General features: G+C 36.5%; 2 protein-coding genes across 2 annotated transcripts in view; one reads left to right on the forward strand and one right to left on the reverse strand.

Annotated features, from left to right (window-relative positions):
* LOC125232408 (steroid hormone receptor ERR1-like) overlaps positions 1–8,503 on the reverse strand; it is a 76,668-nt gene extending 68,165 nt beyond the window's left edge. The window contains exons 1-2 of the mRNA XM_048138060.1: positions 8,211–8,503; positions 5,803–5,901 (exon numbers count right to left, since the gene is read on the reverse strand). The gene's annotated coding sequence lies outside the window, so the exon portion shown is untranslated. The remainder of the gene's footprint in view (positions 1–5,802; positions 5,902–8,210) is intronic.
* A 1,407-nt stretch (positions 8,504–9,910) lies between these two features.
* Positions 9,911–15,818, forward strand: LOC125232767 (transmembrane emp24 domain-containing protein bai). The gene is made up of 5 exons (XM_048138538.1): positions 9,911–10,205; positions 10,481–10,601; positions 11,763–11,833; positions 12,888–13,014; positions 14,335–15,818. Exons 1-5 carry the CDS (start codon positions 10,029–10,031, stop codon positions 14,454–14,456), a joined length of 618 nt encoding a protein of 205 aa, XP_047994495.1. The 5' UTR covers positions 9,911–10,028; the 3' UTR covers positions 14,457–15,818.
* Positions 15,819–17,043: the final 1,225 nt, after the last annotated feature.

The raw sequence follows: 17,043 nt of genomic DNA on the forward strand, positions 1-17,043 counted from the left end.
CGAGTAGTGATAGCATCTCCTACATATAGTGCAAATAACTGCTTCTGATTCGGTTAAGATTTCTAAATCACAACCTACGCAATTCATTTTCTTAGAATTTGTATTTACACCGGTCAAATCTTACATGAAAATCGGCTAAAAAAACAAAGTGTGATGTAAAGCTGGATTTTTGGTATGTTATTTGGAGTCCTTGGGGGAATGTAAGACTATATTTTGCAAGCAAAAAAAAAGTGTGCTAACTTCGTAATTTAAAAAAAAAGTAAAAAAATCGGACTTTTTTTTGGTTTTTATTTTTTTATTAAAAAACTATGCGTTTTTGGTCAAAAGTTGCTTTGTAATGTTGAAAGCGCATTAAATTTCAAACAATTTGACATCTTTTTTATCAATGTCCGTCAAATAGTTTTCGAGATATGAAGCGTCAAAAAGGGTTAATTTTTGACGCATTTATAAAATGTAGCGTTTTGCCAATATTTTTAGACAAATATCTGCAAAATACTTCATGATATGATATATAATGCAATATAACATTGTATAAAATTTATTTTGCTTTAGTTTTAGTGCAAATAAAGGTTAGTAAGACGAATAGTTACTTTGGTAAACAAAAAAAAATCTATAAATAGAGAAGCCAAGAGTCTGGTAGATTGATTAAGGTAAAATAGTTTACGCTAAAAGTTTTAGGTTGAAAGTGCTATCTATTCGATCTTACTTTCTTTGATATCCGTTTATCTGAAAAAATTGTCTAAGCTAACTTTGCATCGATTTGACTATTACTAATGAAGAAATAAAATACAGTAAAATTTTGAAGTTTAGTAAATTAGAAAAATAAAACAGAATTTTTTACATTTTACTTTTTCCTTTTTGAGGGTCCTGGTTCTGCATCTTGATGGCACAACTCCTGTAGTGATAGAAAGTCCACTTGGGTTGTATTTAACCACCAATTGTTCAGTCAGTCATCCCATGCTCCTAAATAAGCTACGGCATATTGGAATAAACCTAAAATTAAATCAAACCTTAAAGAATACTATCTTTCCCTTCCTTAGATTTTATGAATGACACTGTTGTTTGTTTCTCTATGAATATAAACCTTTTTATATATATATTTATGTGTGTATGTTTATGTATGTTTATGGTTATACTTATTTATGTATGTCTATTTGAATGAGTGTTTTGTGTTGTTTGGTTGTATTTAAATTCTACTTCTCATATTTTTAGAGCCACCTACCATATATTCTGATTATATAAACTCCAGTACCCAAAGGTTGTCTGGAAGAGATCGCTCTTCAGCGATAAGACCGCCTGTTGTTACCTCTGTTTAATTTGTTTTGTTTCTTGTGTATTACTTGTAAACTATGTGAGGTGTGCAATAAAGAGTATTGTATTGTATTGTATTGTATTGTAATAACAGACAAGGCTTATGGCATTATGGAATCTTATTTGAAAAATAGATATCAGGTAGTCAAACTAGGTGAACATCAAAGCTCTCCGCTACCAATAAATTGTGGTGTCCCGCAGGGCTCAATTTTGGGCCCATTGCTATTTTTAACTTATATAAATAACCTTCATGAAGCTGGATTACAGGGTCATCTTACCTTATACGCGGACGATACGTGTTTATTTTATTTTGTCAATTCCACTCATAATATATTTCAAGTAGCACAAAACGACTTAGATTTGCTCTCAAATTGGTTCAATCAAAATTTACTTACCATAAATACTACTAAAACATGTTACGTAATATTTGCAGCAAAAAACAAAAATATCGAGCATAGTCAAGATTTATATATAAACGGAGAAAAAATATTAGAAAAAGACCATGAAAAGTACCTAGGATTGACGCTAGATAGTAAACTCACGTGGAAGCCACATATAGCTAAAATTAAACCTAAAATTACATCGCTAACAGCAGCAATGCGCCACATTAGTAGTTACCTTTCAAAACAAACACGCGTCAACATTTATAATTCTTTAATTAAGCCACATTTGGAATACCTAACTGAATTATGGGGAACTGCAGCAGCGTCCCACATAAAAGAACTTCAAATTGCACAGAACAAAATTATTAAGGTACTTTTTCATTATGACTATAGAACGCCAACTAAAACTTTATACGAAAAAACAGCGATTATGAACCTCAAACAAATATATTCCTACAAAACATGTATCCTTATACGAAAAATATTAAACAAAGAAATACAATCCGAAATCGAGTTTAGTAAAAAGAGTAAATTCCAAAAGATGAAACTTAGAAATGCCGAAAGCCTAGCATTACGATTTCCCAGAACCCGATATGGGACTTGCAATCTGATGCACGATGGTGCGAAACTGTATAATAGCCTACCAACAAACATTAAGGACATAAAGAGTTTCAGTAAATTCAGATCAAAATTAAAAACATATATAAAAGACAATATTCAGGAATAAAACTTAATTACTTATTTTCTTGTCTGGCGCGACAACAAATCAAACTAAAAATGTATACAACTTGCGGAATCTTGTTTCCAGCTGAAATTCATGTTATATCAACTATGGTCATAAAAATACTGTAGTAATTTAACTAACCTATAAAATAAGTACGCATGCTTGCTACTGCTAACATACTAATCATATATGTATATTGTTGTCTTATAAGTGAAATTTTGTAATTTCTTTAGACAATAAAAATATTCTTTAAACCGAATTGCTGTGGAATAAACTACGGGAAGGGAAAGCGCCCACGCCAATTATTAAGATACTTGAGAAGTGGTATTCCCAGCAGAAGAACGTAGTAAGATGGAAGTCAACTCTGTCCACAGCCAGCGGGCTAAACTGTGGCGTGAGACAAGGAGGCAGTATGTCTCCAGCTCTCTTCAGCGTGTACATGGATGGGCTGTCGCAGGCTTTGACCAGTACCGAGGTTGGCTGCTCCATCAATGGGCAAATGATAAGTCACATCGCATATGCAGACGATATGGTCCTACTAGCACCATCTGTGGGAGCTATGCGTAAGTTACTTGCAGAATGCGAGAGATACGCCAGCCAGCATAACATGAGATAAAATCCGGACAAGTCTGAATTTATGCTCATGGAGACAGCACATATGCCCACACATGTACCTTTTGCTTGATGGAGTTCTATTGCGGAGAGTACACGAAGTCAAATATCTTGGCCACATCTTGTTGTCCAGTTTAAAAGACCAGGAGGACATAGAAAGGCAGAGGCGAACCACCGCAGTAAGGGCAAACATGTTGGCTAGAAGATTCGCCAAATGTAGTGACAGCGTAAAAAGACAGCTGTGCCTCAGTTTTTGTACAAGCGTGTATACTGTCGAGTTATGGTCCGACTACACCTGCGCGACGGTGAGAGACCTGCGCGTGCAATACAACACATACTATGTACTGATATTTCGTTAAACGGAGAATACTATGATTCGGGCACGTCCACGACAACGCTCGTGAGATTGGATCGATGTTATTGACCCTCAATGATATGCTTTAAAAACCAGTCCGTACAAGAACAATTTCGGAACAATCTGATTCAATTAATGAGGGTTTTCTACTCGTAAATATTTTTTTCCGCCAAGCGGCGAGCTCAGGAGCTCTTTCTGACCGTAAACTTAACTTACTAAATAAATATTGATTTGATACGCAAATGTGTGTCTGAGTAATACTTGAACAGCCTCCAAATAATAATAATTCGTTCTCCGCTACGCCTCCTTTAAATATATGTAAACTCCCATTTAGCCATTACCATCCACCGATTATTTCTGATCCAGTTATACTAGACTTATGATATAATCCTATTTTTTTAAATAACTGGCACTCTTTTGGTCTTAAATGAAAGCTAGTGAAATTTTCTACATTTTTATTTTACAGTTTATAAGCCTGAGTTGTTTTGCTGATATCATTCTCAAAATATGAGCAAAACGAATATTTTCATAGAAAGGGGAAAAATGCTCTTTTTTTGACACTTCATATCTCAAAAAATATTTGACGGACATTGATAAAAAAGATGTTAAACTGTTTGGAATTTAATGCGCTTTCAACATTACAAAGCAATCTTTGACTAAAAATGCATAGTTTTTTAATAAAAACGTCAAAAACCAAAAAAAGTCTGATTTTTTTACTTTTTTTTTTAATTACGAAGTTAGCACACCATTTTTTTGCTTGCAAAATATAGTCCTACATTGCTCCAAGGACTCCAAATAACATACCAAAAATGCAGCTTTACATCACACTTTGTTTTTTTATTTCTCTTTTTGACCAGTGTAATTAACGTGCGGTAGATGATGTTTACAATGATAACTCACTCAAGCGCTCGATCCGGTGGACGGGTCTATGTAGAGCACAGGTGCGCGAGCGCTGCAGCGCTGCGAGGGCCGGTGCACAGTGATAACGAAGCGCGACCGAGGATGCACGAACGCCGCTGCTGCCCGTTGTCTTTGTTATTTATCGTATTTCGGCGAAGTTTACACTGTGATTGTACTTAGTGTGATTATTGTTTTAAAAAACTGTTTTCACAATTGGGTGGGTTATCACTTGCGGATTATGTTGGTATATAGCACTGTCCGAATTATTCACTTTTTCAATGTATTTCTTATATATTTCCGAGAGCACTCACAAAGCGGTGTTGACGGTTGCGCGAGCGACCTCTCTCTCCTAATGTAATGTTCGAAACGTAAAGCCAAATATAAATGTAAGTGTTTACGCGATAAGTCCCGTTTAGTTCTAAAATTACGAACCAAAATGTGTGAATAATGCTTTTTGCTTACAACAACCATAACATAACATTAGAGACTCGTTCCTTCAACCTTCCAAACCTTCAACACATGTGTCCTGCCATGTCTAACCTACGGCTGCGAAACCTGGTCCCTCACTGTAAAACAAAGAGACAAACTTGCGAAGTGCCAGAGAGCTATGGAGAGGAGTATGTTGGGTGTAAAACTGAAGGATAAATGCCGTAACATCGACATAAGGGAAAGAACCAAAGTTAGAGACATCCTCACACACATTAGACATGCAAAAATGGAGGTGGGCCGGCCACACTGTAAGATGTAAGACCGAAAAATGGAGTCAAAAAGTCCTCATGTGGCACCCCAGAGATGGTTCAAGAGCTCAACGCCCACCACTCAAACGATGGGAGGACGAAATTATAACCACTGTAGGGCCTTTCTGGACTAGACTGGCCAGGCAGAGGAAATACTGGAAAGAGCTGGAGGAGGCCTATGGCACTGGTCCCACCGCGAGCTAGTAAGCTATGAGCTATCGGCTATAAAAACGAACAAAAGATAAACACTCCCGTGCAAATAAAAGAGACACGGCGATGTTTATAGTTACTCGCCCAGCGGTGAGCTATCAAAATAGCCGTGTGTCTTTTACTTGCACGGGAGTGTTTATCTTTTGATCGTTTTTATAGCCGATAGCCCATAGCTTACTAGCTCGCGGTGGGACCAGTGCCTATGCCAACAGGCACACTGAACTACGCGACTTCATCTAAACAAACAATCATAAACACTAGACCACGTTCAGAAGAAAAGGCTAAATAGATAGATAGATAGATAGATAGATAGAGACTCGTTTAGATATTTTGGTTCGCGTAAGGACTGAGCGCTCACATTCGGCTCGCAGCGGGGCGGGACGTGATGTTTCCCTTCACCGAAAAGCGACTGGCAAATATCAAATGACATTTCGCACATAAGTTCCGAAAAACTCATTGGTACGAGCCAGGGTTCGACCCCGCGACCTCCGGATTGGAAAGTCGCATGCTCTTACCGCTAGGCTACCAGCGCAACTATAGATACAATAAAAGTAATATATTGGAGCATACCTGAGCTCTATGGGGAGTGTGAATGTGGCTGGCCGCCACATATCTCTGATGAAGACTGCATCATCCCGCAGAGGCTCTCACTCATGTCAGGTGATTCACCTGGAACCACATGCCAACTCAAATTAGTAAAATATTACAATAATCTAAAACCACATCAAAATCAAAAATTAACCACAAAACATGGTAAAAAAAAGAAAAAAACTTGTCTATTTTAAGTGACTTAAAACAGACAAGTTTTTTGTGCGCGGGACACTCAATCGTCAATTATTGGTAATTCATAATTCTTTATTTGCGATAGATATAATATTTACAGTTCTTAGTCAAAAGTATAGTTTCAAATATGTAGACTTAAATAAATCATGCAAATTTTACATTTTTTTAACTTGCTTGCTAATACTAAGTAGGTACTTAACTAAAGCTACTTACTTATTATTAAAATATTTGGTGATACTATAAAAACATTTCTGAACTAGCCAACTAAATAGTTGTCCTCTTAATTTTTGAGTGGATAGAGAAATTAGTGGATAGAGAATTAATTGATAGAGAAAGATAAACATGTTTCAGTTCACAACTTAATTTCCAACCTATATAAAACCCCAAACACAATTAATTAAATTGGTTTTATCATAGATAATGTGGAGGTTCACCATTATCCTACTCTAAATATTATCTACACAACAAGGGGTACTCGCAGGTACACTTATTTGATTGATCTTTCACGATGTGCTCTCTTTGACCACCTCGACCCAAGTGAACGAGCCGGTCGTGTCTCTCTCCCGCCGTGTTGCCAGTAGTATAATATTATTTTACCAATAACCCGTGTATTTTTAGGGTAACGTAATAATGTTGCCACACTTCAAATGTATTTTAATGTTATCATAAGTGTAATCTTATACTATTAAACGAGCAATTCTTGTATATTTATTTATTTATTTATTTATTTATTTATATATACCGACGATCTCGGAAACCGCTCTAACGATTTCGCTGAAATTTGTTTTGTGGGGGTTTTCGGGGGTGAAAAATCGATCTAGCGTAGCCTTAGATCCCGGAAAACGCGAATTTTCGAGTTTTCTTGAGTTTTTCTTTCGCATTTGTAAACGTAAAATATGGTCCTTAATTTCGCCGCGCGCGCATCGATTCCGCGTAGCTCAGTCGCACGAGGTCGGTCTAATGTACGCAGATAGATCGTAGGTGTCAGGGTTTCGAATCCCGGCCAGAAATTAAGTTTTTGTTTTTTGTCTTTTTTTTTGTTTTTGTATTTATAAGAGTTTTTTTTTATCTAAAGACGTGATATATTAAAATAGAACCGAGCGAAGCTCGGTCGCCCAGATATTTATAAATAAATCATGACAATTCCTTAAGGGCAGCTCCTGTCTCCAACATCAAAACAGCTCTATGTCGTCAAAATATTGAATTAATTACTTAAGGGGCATTCCATAAGAACAAATAAAATTCTTCTAGAAGTATCACTTCTGAAAACTCTAAGAATGATTTAATGTCTGACAGTATTTCATGTAACTATGGGAACAAATCAAATTATTTTTAAAAAATATTTTGATTTGTGTTTTTTAAGTAGTCACACTACTATATATAAATTAAAAATCGAAATAAGATGTCATATGCCTAGGGGTTCGTGGGGTTTATTAGCCCGGATTGCTAAAGACGCCGGTTCGAATCAGGCCTTCACCACTGGTGGTGCTCGTCATTTCTTTTTTTCTTTAATATATGACATCTTATTTCGATTTTTAGTATTTCATGTCTTTGCTAACAAATTATGTAATTTTATATTCTTGAGCTTTATAAATTTCATTGCAGGCAGCTGCTGTGCCATGCAAAAGCATTTTGTAAGGGAAATTCAGTTAAAATAAAAAGGCATCAAAAAGGGAGGAGGTTCTCAATTTGTTGGGATCTTTTTTCTTTCACTATTAACCCCACAGTGTGGCACCATCAGTGTCAATCATTTGTGTTAAAATTGAGTATGCCATTGTTTATTACATCAATACATGCAAGTAGAACAACAAGAGCTTGTTGAGATAATATTTTGTTTATGCCATACAAATGTCGACCACTCTCTGCTGGGAAACATTTACATTGCATAGCAACAATAACATAACTTAAATGCTACAAATTTACAAATTTTATAGATATAAGTAGTGTAAAAATTGTTGTGTATTAAATGTTATGGTATTGCTAATGTATTCTGATAAAATAATAAAATATGCAATGTATGTTACTACCTACTTAGCAACTTGTCCATGTGCAATAATAAAATAATTCTCAGTAATCTGAATATATTTGATACATTACATTAATAAAAGTGTGTATAATGTGAAAAGATACACACTGCAATGTTATGTAAACATTTCATATTATAACACTATTACAACATGATAAGAGTTACTTACTTGCAAATTCAGCAAATGGATACTTTTATTATGGACTGGAATCAACAAAATAATCTTCAAATTATAGTTCGCAAAAATAAAACCACTTTTTTCTAGAAATTAAGAAAATTGTTAACTGTCAGGCTTCTAGAGATCAATCACACCCTTTAAGACGCACAAAATTCAAGTTTCATTCAACACAATTGTTTGTCGTCCTTAAACACAGTATTTAAGTACCGTGAAGTCTAATTTCTATGATTCACAAGGAAAATATTTGGAAAATTCGCAAAATTAGGGTTAGAAAACTGTTATTTCACATTCACTTTTACTTTAGATAGTGATGCCATTGACAGCTTGGTTGTCGACAATAAAGTGCATTTCCTTGTCGATGTAAAGTTGGTAGAGTATGCGGAATTCGGAATGAGAAGAATCGTGAAATGTATGGAAGGAATGTAATAGTACATTACATCAGAGGCCGGGAAAATGAGGATTTCCGGCCAAGTGGGTATATACGGCCGAGCGAGCGTGCGAGCGAGGCCGGATAGGGATACGAGGCCGGGAATCCGTTTTCACGCCGAGGCATGTATAGTGCTTTTCTCAAACATACAATGAAATTTAAAAAAATGCTCTAAAGGACAATATTTTACTTATTAAGTGACAAAATACAAATACACTCAAACGTCAAGTGTGACAAGTATCCAGGTCACACAAAAATTTAAAAAAAGTGACATGACAGTACTGACAGCTTACTTAAAAAAGTTACTTTGCAGGCCTAGGCCTAAAAAATAATATGAAATCCCTTTACAGTCCTCTCGAGTTGTTGCGCCCAAAAAGCGATACTTCCCAGCCCATTTTAAGGAACGTAAAGACAATATTTCATTGCATGTTTGAGAAAAAGTCATTTTCTTTTCGCACAGACTATATGCTAAGCTAAACATAAGCATAGCCACAGGTATTTTATGCTTTGAGAGCTTAGCCCATGTAATGCATATTGCATAGCCATGCAAATGAATAAATCTGTGCTAATCCGTACCTCAAAAGGTAAAAACGGAACCCTTTGAGTGTGCGCCCACGGGTGCCTGTCTATCAACTTGACACGATCCTATACAATATCTTGAGAACGCGTTGAACGCATCGAGTTGAGAGAGTTTAAATAATTAATATGATTAAAACCTACAGAGGAAAATGACGAATCGATGAATTTGCCGATATTTGGAGTATAAAAAAAAGAACTGGACAAAAAATGAACGAGTAAATGCAACACGATACCGATATCGATAAAATACAGAGTGCACCTGAAGATACAACACTAGTGAAACACAATGGATATTTACGCTATTTTCCAAAATCGTCATGATTTAAAGTGCTGATATTGAAAACAACACTCTACCCCGTTACATTAAAAGGTACTTTGATAAAAAAATTGTCTAAATCTAATTTTTTTTTAGCTTTATTTTCTTCTACTGTAACGTGACCAACACGATTCTTTTTACGCAGCTTATTACTATACATAAAATTACAAAGCTTAATTTAGAAATTAAATATTGTACAATCTATATCTTTCTGTAATGACAAGATATAAAAGTATATTTTCTATTTAAAAAAATAGTTTTCTTTGGCTGGTACTCATACATGACACGATTTTATTTAGCCACGTTTGTATCCGTTCCAATTTACGAAGAGCCGCAACATGGCAACTTTTTACAATACGCCGCCGACGACGTTCTTTCGGGCCAACTCATCGGTCTTTTTGACACAGAATATGTTTGTTTTCCTTTCCTGATTGTAATGAACTGAAACTAATTTATTGCAATAATTTAGATCTAGTGAATAGCAAATATGGAGGTTTACTATCTCATATTCGTTTTGAGTGTTTTCTGGCATGGTTCAGAAGGTATTATGTGGAGCCTAGCTCCGAACACCCAAAAGTGTTTGAAAGAGGAGTTGCACGCGAATGTCCTCGTGGCTGGAGAGTATGAAGTCACAGAAGTCGCCGGTCAGAGAGTAGATTACACTGTAAGTCAACTGAAGTCATGGTTCCTTTATGTTTCATGTCTATGTACAGATAAAAGTTGTACACCCCTCCAATATTGTATGTACTCATAGAAGCGCATTATTATTTTGTCTAATTAGCTAGGTGCATGAAGATAGTATTGTAGCTTAAGACCTGTTACTAGTTTAATGAGAATTAGTCCTACTTCAGTGTGAAATTACTATTTCCAATTTGAATTGATACTATACCTTTCGGACAACTTTCAATATGTCATAGCAAATCTTTTACTTGATTACAGATTCGTGATTCAAAAGGCCACATCTTGTCACAGAAGGACTCCATCACCAAAGGGAAGTTTACATTTGTGACAGAAACTTACGACACTTTTGAAGTATGCTTCATTTCGAAAGTGCCGCCAGGTATGTTGATTCAAAATATTATAATATGCATAATTATTATGCTCTAGATTATTTTTACTAGCTGTTATTTAATTTAGTATGGAAAAAGACATGCTTCTTTTTTGAATGGAAATTGTGTTTTTCTTATATTTAAAATAAACCTTGGATTGATTGCAAACTTACATAACGGATGAAAACTGAAATGCAATAATCAGTAACAATAGTTTGTAATGGTTATAAACAGTAGTAGATAAATGTAGTCTAGGGATACCCTGCCAGAAACAGGCAGGCTACTGATCAAATGATTTTATTCAGCCAAATTCCCTGGAGTTAAATCTTCAGGTTAGTGTGTCAGCGGCATTTCCACACTATTCTTTTTTTTTTTTTTTTCTATTTACATATTTAATTTTCTTGTTTAAGATGTGAGACGTAAGTTGACAATACTTATAGTAAAGTATGATTCACTTGCACTATTTCACTTTCTGCACTGGGTATTTTTGTGCATAGTTTTAGAGTTGATTTTCAAAGGTCGGCATGATAAACCAAACATCATTTCCCATATACTATGAATATTATCATTGCTGCATCCTGTGTTTAATCTTGTGGCATTTCATTAAACAATTTTAAACATAATGTTGAAAACGATTTTGTGTTTAACAAGCTACAATTCAAAAGATGTTGTATTATGCCTCTACAGTTTGGTTCTTGATCAACTGGTAGATTTACTTATTTATACACTGTGGCCACTGCCAGCATTTTTTCTTTTCATTTTTGAAAAAAATATCTGATTGTGTTGTCTGCAACAACTTGTCTTCAGCACGCCTAACCCAAATGTTGACTTGAATTCATTGCACATAAAGCACAAATTTTTATATTATTTTATATTCTGAGTGTTCTTGAGTTTGTTTAATCCTAATTCCGAAATCTGACAACCGGTCTGGCTCAGTCGGTAGTGACCCTGCCTGCTAAGCCACGGTCCTGGGTTCGAATCCCGGTAAGGGCATTTATTTGTTCCTGAGTCATGGATGTTTTCTATGTATATAAGTATGTATTTATCTATTTAAGCATGTAAATCGTCACTTAGCACTCATAGTACAAGCTTTGCTTAAGTTGATCTGTGTAAGGTAAGGTGTCCCCAATATTTATTTATTTATTATTTAATTTGTAAACCTTTTCTTTCAGAACGCCGCAGCGTTAGCCAGGATGTACATCTAGACATCAAAGTTGGGATTGAAGCCAAAAACTATGAGGGTGTAAGTATTTTTAAGCACTTCTTTCTTGTAGTATGGTGGCTACCAAATATATCATTGAAATAAATAAGCCTATTTAAAAGTCAGTTTGAGCTATATATTTTCATCATTTCTGATGAATGATGCTACATGTGAATGTATTATTTATTATTTCTTTTTTGTTACACACCTCAGCTCTTTGATTTTATTTCTGTATTGTTTACTACTATTTGCTTTCCACAGCTTTTTATAGTTCTACTTAAATATTTTTCTGTTAATTATGTTCACTATCAATGGCTGTTCTGCAATCTACAATCTGCCAGAGATTCGGGGTAATTTCAGATGTTTATGATCTGAAGTGTTGGTTTAGGTTTTTAGATGCACTGAATAAATAATTGTGTTTGTCATAAATGTCATAATACTAACAGCACACTTGAGAAAGTTGAATAACAAAAAACATAGCAATGTTCATTGCGCTTTTGGTTCAAGAGAAATAGCCATGGGTTATTGCGTGTTGTCTCATTAACAATTTGAATGCAAAAAGAAAAAAAAGATAAGGAACACCCAAACAAGTGTCTTACACTTTTTATGGTATTGAGCTTTTGCAATTTCTAAACTTGGTTGTGGTTTGGTATTGCATGTTGTTAGTTTTGTTTTTATTTTCGCATGCTCTATGCCCAGGTATTCTGGGAAAAAAACTCCAGAGGTAGGCCAAGAGACGAAGTTAAGTTTGCAGCGATTTTGGTAGCAGAAAATTAAGTAAATCGTTGCTAGTATGGTGTGAGCCTATAAAATCGATTTTCAGTTCTTAACTTATGAACACTCCCGAGTGAGACGACGAGACAAAAAAAAACTAAATCAAAATCGGTTCATCCGTTCGAGAGCTACGTTAAGAGTGTTCTTAGCCATGCTTCATGAAAATCGGTCCACTGCGTCCCGGTCGGGGGTTTTTTCAAAATTTTAATTTTGTGGTTAGGTTATATTTACACGGAAGCAACTATCTTTTGTTAGTTTCTATAGCCGATAGCTCATCGCTTACTCGCTTCAGAAATATAGTAATCAAACATGTTCTCAACAGATCGGTGAAGCTGCCAAGCTGAAACCTATGGAAGTGGAACTGAAGCGGCTGGAGGACCTGTCGGAGGCCATCGTTCAAGACTTCACCTTAATGAGGAAACGAGAGGAGGAGATGAGAGACACTAACGGTAAGCTCCATGTTTACAAACAAGGATGTTCTCAACACTCCGGTCGATCCTCCGTATCTTCTGGCCGAAGACCATAAGTGCGTTTTCACATTATCCGATCCGATATCGGATGTCGGAAGGATTTCTATGGAAAGAATCCAAGATGGCGCTTGTAGCGCGTCCTACATCCGATATCGGATCGGATAATGTGAAAACGCAATAAGAAATGAGGATTTGTGGAGTATGTGCCGACAACTTCCGATCGCACAGGAAGTGGCTCAGCGGAAATGGAGATGGAACGGTCATACCCTTCGAAGAGGAGCTACCAACAGCGCCAGTATCGCGTTTGAGTGGCGGCCTCAAGGAGGGAAGCGAGCCCGCAAACGCCCCGTACACACCTGAAGGCGGAGCGTGGAGAACGAGCGGCGGGAGTTCGGACTGAGCTGGAACGAGGCCAAGGCGGTGGTTGTGGAGGCCCTATGCACCTATGGGGTGCCCTAGGACAATCAACAACATGTTCTCAACAGATCGGTGATAGTATAAGGATCGGTGTTTGGGTCTCTCGGCGCGTACTGGTCTGTTGCCACATGTATTTCTCTGCACCTCGCTCGCGCAGAGCGCTACTCAAGGACAAACCGCGGGGCGCTAAATTTGTTACAAGAATTATTACTGCAATAAAAGTGGTCTTGTAGCTTATTTGCTAAATGCAAATATTAACACGTTCAACACCGAGACCCCGCTAGGCACTCGTAAACTTTACTCAGATGCAGGAGAACCCACCCAGCTGTTATAGATTAATTACGACCGGGGTCTGACGTAGTTTTTAACCCCCGACGCAAAAACGACGGGGTGTTATAAGTTTGACGTGTCTGTCTGTGTGTGTGTGTCTGTCTATGGCATCGTAGTTCCCGAACGGATGAACCGATTTAGATTTAGTTTTTTTTTGTCTGAAAGCTGAGTCAGTCGGGAGTGTTCTTAGTCATGTTTCATGAAAATCGGTCTACTATGTCACACCTCGGACACTGGCGACCAAATATATGAAAGAGGCGCGTTCCTAGCACACAGTCTAAGCTCGTGTAGGTGAACGCGTACTATGCTTGTATGAGTGAAATATGACAGGTCGACTGTCCTGTTTTGACAGGCGGTAACTGTGAGGTAACCGAGAGGGGGTGAGCGGCACTTTCAGCGGGGAGCGGGAGTGGCCATACTGTACGATAGTACTCTTTATTATACTGTGACTATGTCGCGGTCGGGGGTTTTTTCAAAATTTCAATTTTGCGGTTATTTGTCTGGCATTTACGTGTGAAAGTCAAGTCGTAATTTATTTTTCTCCCGTTCCAGAGTCGACAAACAACCGCGTGCTGTTCTTCAGCGTGTTCTCTATGGTGTGCCTCCTCGGACTCGCCACGTGGCAGGTGCTGTACCTGCGCCGCTACTTCAAGGCCAAGAAGCTCATCGAATAGACTCACATAGGGCAGGGGTCTCCGGACACAGGCAAGAAGGGTTTACCACCGTACCACCAACATTGGAATATTTAAAAATATACTAAGCGGGTTACTCACGTGTTAGTCGATATAACGTTCGACATGTTAACGACATGAGTAACCCGCTTAAAATATTTTTTAAATATGTTTGAGTCTCACAGGAGTTCTATAGTTAAAATTGGAATATTTCTTCACCGCACCAACTGGTAAAGGCGTTCTTGATACTTCAAAAACGAAAGTTGCATTTTTTACGCAAGCTGTGGTGGATGTCTTATGCTGATAGAATTTATTTATTTAAACTTTATTGCACAAATTTACAAAAAAGAGTACAAATGGCGGACTTAACGCCTTGAGGAATTCTCTACCAGTCAACCATCGGGCTAAACAGAAACAGTTAGTTTGGTGCACGATTTTAAAATTAAAAATGAAAACTTAGGTCAAAATTGCAATAGCAATATACATACTTAATACTAATAATTTACTTATAAATAATGATTTTAAATCAGAAATAGGTATTGAATAAACTAATTGGTTTGATTTAGTTTGATGTTTTAAAGTTTGTATTGTATTCGTGTTGGTGTGGTGAAAAATTTTGTGTTTTACTCGGTGGCAAAATACGCGCCTTGAAACCCTGGCAACGCTCAAGATTCCACTTCTCGAACTACTTGCTACGCTCGCGGTTCAATATTGGAAAATTTCGCTTGCTCTGATATCAAGAGAGACCATGCTAATTTAGCAATGGCTGTAGAAACACTGTGAAAGATTAATAAACTTTTTAGTGGGACATCTACACTTGTGATTCGACTGAATATAAAGCAAATTGCCTTGATGTGGTGAAAAGGAGACCCCTAACGGGTCACTTGCACAATTACTACGTTTCGTTAAAAATGGCGGCTCAGATATCAAACTCTTCACATAAGCTAATTTAACGTTGTTTTGTGCAACTGGCCCTAGACGGTATGTCTTGTATGCGAGATTCGTTACTTCCAAGCAGTTTTGTGAAAGTTGACAACTTTGCCCTGTAACAAATTCACTATCAGACAAATAAGGGAACGCTACGCACTACGTCAGAAACCGGTCGTAATTTATAACCGCCCGCTGGTATGGCGATAACCAGCCCGGTGGGTTCTCCGTAGGGTTGCAAAAAAAACGGTTTTTTTCTGACTTGAAAAAAAAATGAAAAAAAAAACCGTGAAAAAAAAACAGTTTTTTTTCTAAAGGTTGAAATATCAAAATTTGCAGAACAGTTAACGTTTTTTACGGTTTTTTAGACTTTATGTTAACTATTAAACAAATTTAATTTAATAACTTTAATTTCTGGTTTTATAAAACTAACATTTACACAATCTGTAGTTACTCGTAGTAGTCGTAGTAGTTATCGCTATTTACTGTTGGCAAAACCACCGCCTTTCCACGCTCCACGCTGCTTCGGAGATTCCCCAATAAATGTTTGTATACTGAATGTTTATCGAATTAAAATGTACGTTATTGTTATTGAAACGTTACAAATCACGAAAAACCGTTATTGTTGTATTATTTGTTCATTTGAAAAAAAAACATGGTGTTTGTTTTTTTTTTCATAATTCTGAAAAAAAAAATGTTTTTTTTTCTATTTGCAACCCTAGTTCTCCGGCATCTGAGCAATGTTCACGTGTACCCGCCAGTCGGGTTCTTGGTTGCGAAAGTGTTAAGCATAGCTTTGCCCATCGCGGAATAGTTTAGTGAAAGCGAAATAACTATTACGTCACAGGTTACAATGAACGACAAAGTTGTAAACTTTTACTATATCGATGGCATACGGCGTACCGTCTAATTTAATCTTAATGCCGGTAGGTGGCGTTGATCATTCGCAAACCTAGAGGTTTACCAATTATCAATGTTGCCAGTTTTTTGTATAGTCCAAATTAGTTTACATTTTGTATCCAATCGCAGGCGACTTACCACGACCATACCTCTCACGCTGATTCAAGAAAAGGAATGTTATCTCTTTCACTCCTTTGTTTACTGAAATAGTGTGAAAGGGATGGTAGGGATTCCTATTTATGAGTGAATGCCACTATTGTGGTTCGTTATTTAGAACAGGATATTATGGACTTTTTATTATTTAGATCAAATGTTACATCACAGAATTGAGTTGATTCGTTTTCAACTAAATTCTAACCTCAAAATACTGTCATATGTGGCAACTTTGCCTTCTGCGAATATTGGTAAAGAACCGAAAGTAGAAGTGTCATATTTAACATTTTATATGGTACATACGTCTAGCTAGATCACCTAATGCAATTATTTATTAATAAAACACTAGTAATACATAACAATATTCGTATACCAAGTTTTGAGGTTACAATTTAGTTGACCAAATAAATAAGTAAGAGACGAATTGACTATAGTTTCTGTATAACACAGTGTTATGACTATTATTTCGATTCTTAATTATCATTATGTAATTAATTTGTTGTAAAGAGTTTTTGTTCATGTCAATGTTTCTAAGAATGTAAAAAAGTTGTATGAAACTGATAACAGTAGTTTTATTTCTTCTATTATATTGTCCTCTAATTGGGAATAC

Source organism: Leguminivora glycinivorella, chromosome 13, assembly GCF_023078275.1.
Source record: "Leguminivora glycinivorella isolate SPB_JAAS2020 chromosome 13, LegGlyc_1.1, whole genome shotgun sequence".
NCBI lineage: Eukaryota > Metazoa > Arthropoda > Insecta > Lepidoptera > Tortricidae > Leguminivora > Leguminivora glycinivorella.

What these genes read in the sequence shown, in the direction of transcription:
- LOC125232767 (XM_048138538.1), top strand. Translation starts at nt 10,029, where the DNA reads ATGGAGGTTTACTATCTCATATTCGTTTTGAGTGTTTTCTGGCATGGT. An exon ending in GTCAGAGAGTAGATTACACT is followed by an intron (nt 10,206 to 10,480) that starts GTAAGTCAACTG and finishes ACTTGATTACAG; the next exon opens with ATTCGTGATTCAAAAGGCCA. An exon ending in AAGCCAAAAACTATGAGGGT is followed by an intron (nt 11,834 to 12,887) that starts GTAAGTATTTTT and finishes TGTTCTCAACAG; the next exon opens with ATCGGTGAAGCTGCCAAGCT.